Raw genomic sequence first — 12,026 nt, forward strand, 5'->3', positions numbered from 1 at the left:
ACAGCCCTGGGGTGTGATGGGGGGGGTCCCGAAAGCCAACGAGCAATGGCCGGGTGGCAGCAGGGGTGGTCAGTTCTTGAACATGTCGCAGAGCAGCTTCTCCATGGGGGTGTTGCCGATGGTGCGGCGGAAGAAGAGCAGCTCCACGCGCTCGGAGGAGAGGAAGCGCAGCGCTGGCAGGAGCAGCAGTAGCTTCCGAACCTGGGGGACAGAGGGGATGGTGGTGGGTGGTGTCACCACCCCCCCCAGTGTCCCTGGCACCTGCTGGGGATGGGGGACGGCCATACCTGACGGGCTGCCCTGGGTAGTGGGAGCGGTTGTGCTGGCCCAGCATCACCTGCGACTGGTCCTGCAGGTTCTCTACCTGCTCGGGGTCCTTCAGGCCACGGGTCTCTGTGAGGACAGCAGGTGTTGGGGGGGCGGAACATGGGGACAGGCCGTGGGTGACCAAGGCGTGGTCCCCTCACCTGGCTTGGAAGAGCACCACAGCCTTCATGCAGGCGAATTCGGTGGGGTCAACTGCCAGCGCCTTGAAGCGCCCGAGGGTCTCCTGCAGCACCCGGACATCCATGGTGGCCGGCAGCAGCTTACCGGGGGACGGCTCAGGGACAGCCAGCAGTGGGCAGCTCTCCAGGGGCATGGACCACTGGATGGCGCAGAGCAGGAACAGCTCGCTCCATGCTTCCTCCAGCAGGATCACCTTGGGGGCGACCAAAACCCTATCAACTCCCTTGGAGCACCCGCAGGTAGGCAGAGGAACATCCCCCATGGCCAGGAAGGGACACCTCAGGGAGGCTCCAACCGTTCCCATCCCGCTGCCACCTTTCATGTATTGGGGTGGTCCCCACCTGGTCGCGGAAGGGCAGGTTGGAGAAGACAGGCAGGTTCTTGGCCCACTTAACAGCCATGAAGAGGAGGCGTGCTGAGGTCTCATAGATGTTTTCGGGGCCAGCTGCCGGGTACGGCGTGACCTGGTACTCGCCGCCCGCCCGCTCGGGCTCGCCACCCGTCACATCCACCGTCTCATCGGCTGTGGGGACAGTGACATGGTGTCACCCTGCCGTGGGGACGCAACCCCCGTGTCCCCCCCCACTGCCAGCAGCTACCCACCGTCCTCAGGCTCCAGCTTGGCGCAGGTCTCGGCCGTCATCAGGCTGGCCATGAAGCGGTGGTTGGTGGGTGGCGTGGGGTGCGCGGGGACAGTGGTGGCAGCTGCGGTGGCACCGGGGCCACGCGGGGCTGGGCAGGGGACCGAGGGGACCTCGCGTGTGGCAGCCACATGCTCGGGGGGCAGCTCGGCATCCAGCTCGATGCTGTCCAGCCGGATCTGGGCCGTGCTGCGGGGCTGACGCTCGTTCTGCACGGCTGGGGGACCGGTGGCATCAACAGCAGCCACCCCCCCATTGTCACCTCCCTCCCTGCCAGCGTCCCCCGTGCTCACCGTCCTTGTTCATGCCAGCTTGCAGGCACTTCTTGAGCCGGCAGGCCTGGCACTGGTTGCGGTGCGCCTTGTCCACCGGGCACAGCCCCGTCCCCGCCTGGCACATGCGGGGAGAGGCGGCACCCGGCTGTGCCCGCAGGGGTGGCCCTGTCCCCCCCAGGGGTGTCCCATGCTGGGAGCGCTTTGTCCCTGCTGGGTGTCTTGTCCTCTGGGCGGGTGGCCTCTACCCAGTGAACATCCTTGTCCCCATGGGTGTCCTCTCCCCCATGGGTGTCCTGTCCCAGTCAGCCTTGTCCCTCTGGGTGCCCTGTCCCAGTGAAAACCCTCCCTTGGTGGGTGTCCTACTCCAGTGAATGCCATGTCCCCATCTGTACCCCCAGTCTCTGTCCATCCCCACAGGCCCCTGCCCGCTGGCTGTCCCCCAGTCCCCGTCCCCCCGCTGCCTACCTGTAGATGAGCTTCCTGCGGACGCTGCGCTTGAAGAAGCCGCTGCAGCCGTTGCAGGCATAGATGCCGTAGTGCTTCCCGCTGCTGGTGTCCCTGCACACCTTGCACAGCAGCACAGGGCTCAGCGCCTTGCCGGGGGCCGGGCTCAGCCCTGCAGGAGCAGAGCCACAATTGCTTGGGGTGATTGGGGGCACCCCCCGTGTCCCTTGTCCCCCTCCACCATTCCCCACTGTCCCAGCACCCAGGTGATGGCGGTCACTCCCACCTCCACGGGTCCAGCCCAGGGGTCCTTAGATGTCCCAGAGGACAGGACACAGGGGACTCCACAGGGCTCAGCATCTCCCCATGTCCCCGGTATGCACCACGATGAGCTCTCATAGGACTTTTAAATGGGGAAGGAATGGTGTCCCTAGGGCTGGGGACACTGGGTGTCCCAGCAAGGGGCTGTGCTCGGGGACCACAGGCATTCCAGAGAAGGGCACAGCAGGGGACTGCAGGGACCCTGACAGGAGACCAGGGACCATCCAGAAGGACAGGGGACCCTGGGCATCGTGGAGAAGGACCGTCACTGTGGGACCCCAGGCATCCCTGAGAAGGACCACGGTGGAGGACCCGAGCATCCCGAAGAAGGACAGCAGTGGCAGACCCGTGCAGCGGGGCACTGTCTCTTACCCGAGGGGCTGTCCTCCAGCCCGGCGCTCACCACCGACCCCTCCGGCGACGCAGCCATGCCGGGATGTCCCCGTCCCTGTCCCCGCCGCGGGGCTGCTCCCACCGCCCGGCAGCTCTGCGGGCTGGGGGCCGTGGCCGTGCTCTCTTCAAGGCAGATTAGCGCCGGGCGCTGTGTAAGCAGCCGCCTGTTTGTCACCGTCTTAATCTTTAGTGTCTGCGCGGGGGGGGGGGGGCGATCAATCAGCCACGCAATGAAGAATTAAAAAGGTGCTGAGCCCCAGCCCGGCCGCCTCCCTGTAACCCTAAACCCCGCGACACCAAAGCCACCAAAGCCACCCGTGGAGGGACATGGGCCGGGGGGGGGAGGAGGGGGGGGCACTGCGATGCAGCCGCCCCCAAAAGTGGATGGCTGAGAGTGCGGGAGGGAGGCTGGGGTGGGGGGAGGCTGGGGTGTCCTGGCCCCCCCCCATCCATGCTGCGCCCACCAGGCCCTGTAAGCGCATAAGCCCCTTGGTAAGGAGTTTAGAGGGGAATAACAAAAAAAAAAAGGTAATTACGTGTGGGGGGGTGACACTCCCCCCTTCCCTGCTCCGAAGCAATTAATTACAAGCCCCGATCGAGGGAGATGATTGAAGCCCCCCACACACACACACTCAAGCAGCTTATTGCTGGTGCATGGGGCTGTGCCCCACATCCATGTCCCTGTTTCCTCCCCCCCCTCGAGGCCAGCAGCCTTGGTGTCCCCCCCAGGGGGGCTGCTGGGGCTTTGGGCCATGGCTGCTGACGCGGCAGCGTGGGGGCCAGGTGGCCCCAGGGTTACGCAACAGCCGCTAAACCCTCGCCGTGACAGGGCAGCACAATTTGGGATTTGAGGGCTTTAGGTACTAAACCCCCCCCCGTGGCCACTGGAGATGGGATGGGGGGGTGGTGTTGGGGGGGGACTGGGACAGGATGGGATGGGATGGGATGGGATGGGATGGGATAAGGATTAAATGGAATGGGATGGGATTGGGATGGGGTGGGATTGGGATAGGGTGGGATGAGGGTTGAATGGGGATGGGATGAGGGTTGAATGGGAATGGGGATGGGATGGGATAGGATGGGATTCGGGTGAGGAGGGAATGGGATGAGGATTGAACGGGAATGTGGATAGGATGGAATAGGATGAGATTGGGATAAGGAGGGGAATAGGATGGGATGGGATGGGGATGGGATGGGATTGGAATGGGGATGAGGATTGAACAGATGGGCATGGAATGGGGATGGGATGGGACTGGGATGAGGAGGGGATGCGATGGGATGAAGAGGGGATGGGATGGGATGGGATGGGATCGGATGGGATGGGATGGATGGGGATGAGGATGGGATGGGATGGAGATGGGGATGGGGAATGGGATGCGGTTGGATGTGGTGCTAGGGACATGTTCTACTGGGTAATATTGGTGGTAGGGGGATGTTTGGACCAGATGATCTTGAAGGTTCTTTTCCAACCTTAATGATTCTACGTGATGGGGGGGGGGGAGGGGGGAAATGGCATAAAGGGGCACCCCCATGGCGGTGGGACACGTCAGCTTTCAGCCCCGTGGGGATGGCGATAGGTGCTGACTCGGCTAATTTGTCAACCCCACCGCACTCTGCTCTGTGCCGCCGGTAAAAAGCCAGCTCCAGAGCCGGGATTTGGGAGGGGGATTAGCCCCAGCAGCCATCTGCTGCCGGCCAATAATCATCACACTGAGGAAATCCAATAACTACAAAAATATTGCTCCCACCCCCGCTTTTGCCCTTGCACCCAGCTGTGGGTCCCCCACCCATGGGTCCCCACTGCGGTTGTCCCCACCAGCACCCCAATGGGGCAGTGGGGCTGGTCAGGGACCTGGCAGTGCCCGATGCCACCTCCGAGGGGCTGCCAGTGGCCCCAGTGCTGGGGTCCCCACATGAAGGAGCAAACATTAAAGCCCGTGACCCAGCTCCGTGACAGATGCCGCGGAATTACCCAGCCTAAAACCTTGGATCGCCCCCCCCCCCCTTCTCCCCAGCATTTAATTACTAATTTACTAATTACCCCAAGATGCCGCTGGCGGTCTTGAGACCCGTGCCCTAATCCCAGCAGCCATGGGGAGCACACGGATGTTCTCCAGTCAGGGGATGGCTCAGATGGGGACATCGGAAGCCCTGCTCCTTCTGGTGGTGGCAGGAGATGGTGGGGACCTGAAGGGGGTGGTGGGGACCCAGGGGACAAGGTGGGGACCAGGAGTGGGTGATGGGGGCCAGAAGGGGTCTATGGTGGAGACCAAGAGGAGACGATGAGGACTGGGGGGGAGTGATGAGGACTAGGAGGAGGTGACAGGGACCAAGAGGAGGTGATGGGGACCAGAAGGGGATGATGGGGACTGGGAGCTGGTGGTAGCGACCAGGAGGGGGCAACAAGGCTCAGGCAGGGGTGATGGTGACCAGAAGGGCCTGATGGAGACCACAGAGAGATGGTGAAGCACAGCTGGAGACAGTGGGGACCAGAAGGGGATGGTGGGGACCAGGAGGAGACAACAGAGCCCAAGAGGGCACAACAAGGATCGGGGGCAGGTGATGATGACCAGAAAGGCCTGACTGGCTCTGGGAGGGGATGAGGGGATCAGGAGGGGTCAATAGAAACCTGGAGGATTTTACAGTGACCAGAAGATGATGATGGAGCATGGGAGAGGATGGTGGGGACTAGGATGTGACAACAGGGACCGTGGGGGACAATGGGAACCAGGAGGGATGACAGAGATCAGGAGGAGGCAGTGAGGTGCAGGAGGGGATGGTGGGGACTACGATGGGATGATGGGGACCAGGAGCTGGTGGTGGGGATCAGGAGGGGACAAAAGCAACCAGAAGAAAACAAGAAGTTCTGGAAGTGGACAAGAGGGATGTGGGACTCTGCCGGCCTGGCGCAGCCCCTGGTGGCACCAGTGGTAGCTGTGATGGGTTAACGCAGACACCGGCGCTCAGCCGTGTCGAGGCCAGGCTCCGGTTTCACCTGTCATTAGCTCTCCTTTACCGGAGGCTTCTTTTCCCTTTGTGCCCTTGCTGTGACAAATGACGCCGTGTGGCAGCAGGCAGGGGGGGTGGTGACAGCTCCCAGGTCACCCACGCTGATCCTTGCCAAAGCCTTTGCTGACCCCCAGCTAAAACTTTAATGTGGCTCCAGGGCTGACCCGGCCGCAAAACCAGGCCCCAGGGGCAAGCGTCTCCCTGGGGACATTCTGGTGGCCATAGGCGGGTGGCAGCACCACCCCAGTGGCATTGGGCTCAGGTCCATCATTGAGGGCATCTTGCAACAACTTCACAGTCACCCAAGGAGTTTGCTGAAGAAATGTCCCACTGGGGGGGACGCCCCTGGGAGGGCCCTGTGTCAAGAGGATGGGGCGGGTTTGTTGGGAGCAGTAGGGCCGGTCGGGACAGTCTGGGCACATTCCTGGGCACAGGCACTGCCAGCAAGTCGGGGTCCTGCGGCTTGGGGACTGCAGCAGAACCAGGGGACAACGGAGGTGATCCCAAGGTAAGGGCGGCGAGGGGGTCGCAGGTGAAGCCACGTCCCCAGTGATGGCGCAGTGCCCGAGGCCAGGGCTCAGTGCTCAGTGACGTGGCACCACCGAGGACTTGGGGACACCGCGGTCCCCAAGCTGGGGCTGGCACAGCACCGTGGCTCCCCACCATGTCTGTCCTTGCAGATGAACCTCCTGGCACAGGTAGCTGGGGAGCCACCAAGGAGGCCACCGCATTCCGTCCCCATGGTGTCACCCTGGGGTCCTGACACCCTGCACCATCTGCGTTGAGTTTGGGGGCAAGGGGACGTGGGTACATGGGGAGGGTGTTGAGGATGAGGTGGGTGCCACAAGGGATGGGTGCCACCAGGATTGGTGACACCAGGGTAGCTCTGGTCCTACTCTCTCCCCCAGGTGAGCTCCATGCTGCAGACCCTGCAGGACAAGGTCCCGCCATTCCTCCAGCCTTGGCACTGGCTGCGCTCCTGGGTGCGGCAGGTTTGGGTGGCACTGCTCGGGGGGGGGGGGGGGGTGACATCAAGGGACACACCTTGGTGACGCTGCCCCAAATTTGTCTGGGTCTGGGGCAGGTTGGGTCCCAGTGCCACCGGGGTGACCGTGAGTATTTGTCCTTCCAGGTGAGCAGCTCCAAGCAGGTAAGTGCCAGTGTTCCCCTGCGTTCCGCACCACCCATCCCATCACATAACAGGGCAAAACTGGCTTTTACTCAGCACCCATGGGTGCTCTGGACCTAGTCTACTTGTGCTAGCTGGAGATGACTTCCAAATCCTTTTCCTGGTCCATGGAAACCCAAAACCACTGTGGGATGAGGACAAGCCAGTGGGACAGTGCTCCACCCACAGCACCTGGCTGGAGGTGACACATGGTGGTGTCCCCAGGCAGTGGCAGGAGTGGCGAGCACGGCGGCATTCTTCCTCTGTGAGGGGCTGCTCGGTCAACACTTTGATGTTGTGCCCAACGGGGTGACAGAGCCTCGGCCTGGGGACCTCTTTCTCTTCCCACTGGCCTCGGGTGGCCCTGGCTGGTGGGGTGCCCATGCCGGTGTCTATTGTGGCAACGGGGAGATCATCCACCTGGAAGGTGAGTGGCAGGGGGTCATCCCTGCACAAGGGACATGGGGCATAGCATCTCCTCCTTGGTGACCTCAGCCCTCCTTGGGGACCTCAACCCTACTTAGTGACCTCAACCTTCCTTGGGAATCCAACCCTCTTGGTGTCCCCAGCCCTCTTTGATAACCCAACCCTCTTTGTGGACATCAGCCCTCCTGGGGACCCAACCCTCCTTGGGCACCTCAACCCTTATTTGGAGACCAAACCCTTCTGGTGACCTCAACCCTCTTCAATGACCCTAATCCTCCTTGGGCACCTCAGCCCTCTTTGATGACTCCCAACTCTCCTTGGGCACCTCAACCCTTTCTGATGACCCCAAACCTCCTTGGGGACATCAACCCTCTTTGGGGACCCAACCTTCTGGTGACCCCAATGCTTCTCGGTGACCCCAACCTTCCCTGGGGGACATCACCTCCACTCCACAGGCACCTTGGGAACGTCCCCAACAGGGATCGTGGCCAAGCACAGTAAGAGCCACCTCCTGCGGACAAGGGGCCCTGCCAAGGTGCTGCGGATGAAGCGGGGGCTGGATGTGGCCACCCTGCAGCAGCGGGTCCAGGCAGCCATGGACATGGTGCTGGAGTACGATGCTGTCACTTGCAACTGTGTCCACTTCGCTCTTGCCCTGCTGGGGCTGGGCCAGCTCGCTGGGGACATGGTGGGTGCCATCATCCCAAAGCCTAGGGGACCACAATACCCACCCCGGCTGAGTATCACTGGAGCTGTCTTCTCTCCTAGATGTCCCCAGAGCTGCAGTGAAGAAGGTGGTGATGCGATCTGGGAAGCACGCAGGGCTGGAGCATCCTTTCTGGGCCACCGCCAGGATGTGGGATAAAGGCTGGAGGGTGTGGGATATGGGATGTGGGGTGCGGGCCGAGCATGTGAGCTGGGGGATGCAGGGTGCAGGTGGGATGCAGGCTTTGCGGTGTGGGATGCGGGACATTGGATGCAAGGTGTGGGATACGGGATGTGGATGTGGGGTGCAGGATGGGCGCAGGGTGTGGTTGTGGGTGCTGGCATGTGCCCACAGCTTTTCAATAAAAGGTTGCATGTGAAAGCCCGCACTACTGCAGCATGAGGACACCACAGCTACTTGTCTGTCATGGGGACAAATGCTGGCTTTAAGCCCCTCGGCTACCACCTGCCCCAGCAGGAGATGCCCAGCACCAGCATTGGGCTTTTCCACTTTTGCTTTCCCTTCTCAGGAGCCCAACGCCACCACCCCTTCCTGCCTTCCAAGAAGAGAGTGGCTGCTTCCTGGTGTCCCCTGCAGATAAACTCACCTCTGCCCCTCAGATTGCTGCCTCCTGCCTGGAGGAGAAAGGGTAGAGGAGCCCTGTTGGCATGGTTTGTTCCCAGTCCCCCCAGCTCCTTGTGCACTCCCCGCCCTCCTCACTCACAGAGCAGCAGAAGAAGCAGAAATGTCCTCAGCTCTGTGTGCGCTGCTCTGCAGCAGCCGAAATACCAGTGTGTTTCTACCACTATTTTCATCAAAAATCCCAAACACAGCATCATACCAGCCTTTACAAAGAAAATTAACTGCCTCCCAGCCAAAACCATGACAATATCCACCCTTTATTCCGTACCACTTACACCATGATCAGGTCCCACATTTTCTAAGACATTCTTATTAACCACCACCCTTTGATTAATACACAAAGATAATTGCCATAGTCTATGGACCACCCCTGCCAAATGTCCATTAAATGTCTGTTGAGTTCTTTTAGTCCATGATTAGCTTCTATCTGTTACGGCAGTCACTCGGGACAGGAGGGGCGGTGTGTTGCATGGAGCTATTAGATGCTAAAGCCATCTCAGGTCAGGTCACTGCTGTTCTTGCACTGCTTCTTGTGAGGCCCATCCACCTCAGTCCTATAGTCCTGATACGGGACTTCCTATAACATGCAACTCAGATCATGGGTTACAACAATTTAAAGGCATTTCCATTGCAGTCTCCACCCCTTGCTCTTTTGGACCAGGCCATAGGGTTTAATATTGCAATTAACTCCAACCCTTGTCCATGCTCCAGCCTGGGATTTTCCTTTGGCCACAGTCCCTTAGGGGTGTACCTGTTCTGGTGTGGCCTTATCTATGAGCCACAGTCCCTTAGAGGTCTACGTGCTGTGTCATGGACTAATCCACGGCTGCAGATGCTTCAAGGTCTACCTGTCCTGGTGTGGACTTTTTCCAGAGTAGATGTGGTCACAGGCACTTCAGGGTATGCATGCTGCCACGTGGACTCATCCACAGGTGACAGTCCCACTGGTTTGAGCTCAGTCTGAGTCCCAGGATGTCCAGCCAAAACCACAACAGCTGCTCCAGGTCTCTCCGGGCTTTCTTCTGGGGACTTGGTCAGCTCCCACACCCATGGGAGAGCTCTTGGGCTGCTTCATGCCCATGAAAGGGTTCCCGAGGGAGGAGAAAATGTCCCCGCAGCTTGGGAAAGAGGAATCAGCAGAAAGGAGCAGCCCTGTGCCAGCTCAGGGTGGGAGGTGACAAATAGCCTTTGGCCCAGCTGTTTCCATCTCAGGAGCTGCAGGTACCAAAGGGCATCAGGACAGGGGCAGGATGGGTCAAGTGTGCTGAAAACCAGCCCTGCAACCATTGCTTGCAAGGGTAAAGTGCAGGTTGGGGCCCATCCCTGAGCACACAAAGAACCAGGGCAGGACAGCCTGGTGCAGGGTAGTCCCTCTTCACCCCCAACATGGGCCTGAGGATGTCGTACAGTTTTGTGAGTAGAATGATTTGGGATTTCTCGCCTTTCCTCCAAGTGCTTCTGCAGGGGATGTGCTGTCCTGGGGCAGGGTACACAGCGAGACCTCCACTGGCAGTTTTTTGGGGCAATGGGGGCCACTTCTGCCCCATGCTGAAGCTGCATATTCCCTTTCTCTCCTAAGCGTTCTTCCCGTAGAGCGAGTGAGGCAACCAAGTTCCTGTTCCAGATGACTGTGCCTTGGTTCACAACAAATTTTGAAGAGGTGCTGCTGGAGAGCAAACTGCAGCCCGGGGACATCCTGCTCTTCCCCATACAGGTCAAATCTGAAATTCTCCCAAGACCCTTCAGGCATGCTGCCGTCTACTGTGGGGATGAGGAGGTCATCCACTTTCAAAGTGAGCCCATGCTCCCCATCTTCCATTCAGGTCACGGTGGTGGCCAGTGAAGGCACATGGTAATGGCCAGCTCTTTCCTTTCCAGACACAGACGATCATGCAAATGGAGGACACATCAGCAAGGAAGGCTTCCATGCTATGATAAATGGGAGGGGGAAATGCCAAATTTACAGGAAAAAGGCTGGGGTTGACCTTGATGCTTTCCAGAAAAAAGTCAAGGAGGTGATGAACAGCACAGCCCAGTACAGTCTCACGGAGAACAACTGCATCCACTTCGCACTCTACCTGCTGGACTTGGTGGATTTCTACTTAGAGGCGGTGAGTATGGAGACAGGGCAGTGCATGTGCAGTGGGCCAGATGAGTCCCCAGACAAACGGACATCTTTTTCCTGCAGGTTAAAATCAAGAAGAATGACAGCCATGGCAGTGATGTGAGTATTTGCATGAGTGTCACTGCTCCCTCCAGGGCTGGGTCTCCAAGGAGGGCTGAGGTCCCCAAGGAGGGCTGGAGTCCGCAAGGAGGGATGCGGTTCATAAGGAGGGCTGGGGTCCCTAAGGAGATTTGGGTTCCCCAAGAGGCTCCTGGTCCTTAAGAACGTCACAGAATCATAGAATACCCCAGGTTGGAAGTGACCCACAAGGATCATAGAGTCCAACCCCTGGCTCCACATAGGACTATCTAAAAATGAAACTATTTCTGAGAGTTGTCTAAATGCTTCCTGATCTCCGGCAGGCTCTGTGCAGTGACCCTGGGAGATCCTGTTCCATTTTCTGACCACCCTCCTGGTAAAGAACCTTTTCCTGACACCCAACCTGACCATCCCCTGTCCCGTTGCTCCATGCCATTCCCTCGGGTCCTGTCGCTGTCCCGAGAGCAGAGCTCAGCGTCTGCCCCTCCGCTCCCCTTGTGAGGGAGCTGCAGGCCACCATGAGGCCTCCCCTCATCTCCTCTGCTCTGGGCTGAACAAACTAAGGGACCTCAGCCACTACTCATACAGCTTGTCCCCAGACCCTCACCACCTTCGCTGCTCTCCTTTGGACGCCTTCTAAAGGTTTTAGGTCCTCCTTATATTGTCTGGGTCCCCAGGAGGGCTGGGCCCCCAAGGAGTTGCTGGGGTCTCCAAGGAGGGTTGAGGTCACCAGGCCGCTCGTGTTCCAGGGGAGCAAGCAGATAGTGTGAGGGGGGTAGCCAGCGGCCTGTTCCCCAGCGCATCCAGGGCAGCCATGTCCCTTCGGCCCCACACTTTGCCTTTCCACACATCTGCTTCCTGCAAACCATGACTTTTTGGGGGGTATTCCTTTCTAGATTTTGTGCTGGATCATTTCAAAGACACCACTCAGCACCCTCTGCGTGGGGAAAGAAACATTAATCAGCTGCTTTATTAATTATTTCCACCTAGTCTGCTTATATTTGCTGCTTCATATCCTGGGTGATTGGGTGAAATAACTGCCCAGCTGAAAGACGTTATTTCTGTGTTTAAGATATGAAGTAAAAAATGTTAAAATTTGGAAAAAAAAAATAGAATTTCTGAATTATCTGCAAATAATGATGATATCCTGAATTCTCTGAAAATACTGATTATTTGTTAATAGTAATGAGGCTTATCTCTGAACAGCATTACTTTTCTGTAAATAATAAAAATAACAATGGTAGTAATAATGTTAGTAATAATAAATGATAATAATAGTAGATGATGATAA

General features: G+C 58.7%; 1 protein-coding gene across 1 annotated transcript; it reads right to left on the minus strand.

Moving 5' to 3' along the window:
* Positions 1-69: 69 nt before the first annotated feature.
* Positions 70-2,618, minus strand: NR2E3 (nuclear receptor subfamily 2 group E member 3). The gene is given in 9 exon segments (XM_040570348.1): positions 70-197; positions 283-393; positions 468-474; positions 476-700; positions 849-1,030; positions 1,111-1,365; positions 1,442-1,545; positions 1,889-2,039; positions 2,561-2,618. Coding segments are annotated over 9 exon segments (1,221 nt in total).
* Between the last annotated feature and the right edge of the window lie 9,408 nt (positions 2,619-12,026).

This window comes from Cygnus olor, chromosome 11, assembly GCF_009769625.2.
Source record: "Cygnus olor isolate bCygOlo1 chromosome 11, bCygOlo1.pri.v2, whole genome shotgun sequence".
Taxonomy (NCBI): domain Eukaryota; kingdom Metazoa; phylum Chordata; class Aves; order Anseriformes; family Anatidae; genus Cygnus; species Cygnus olor.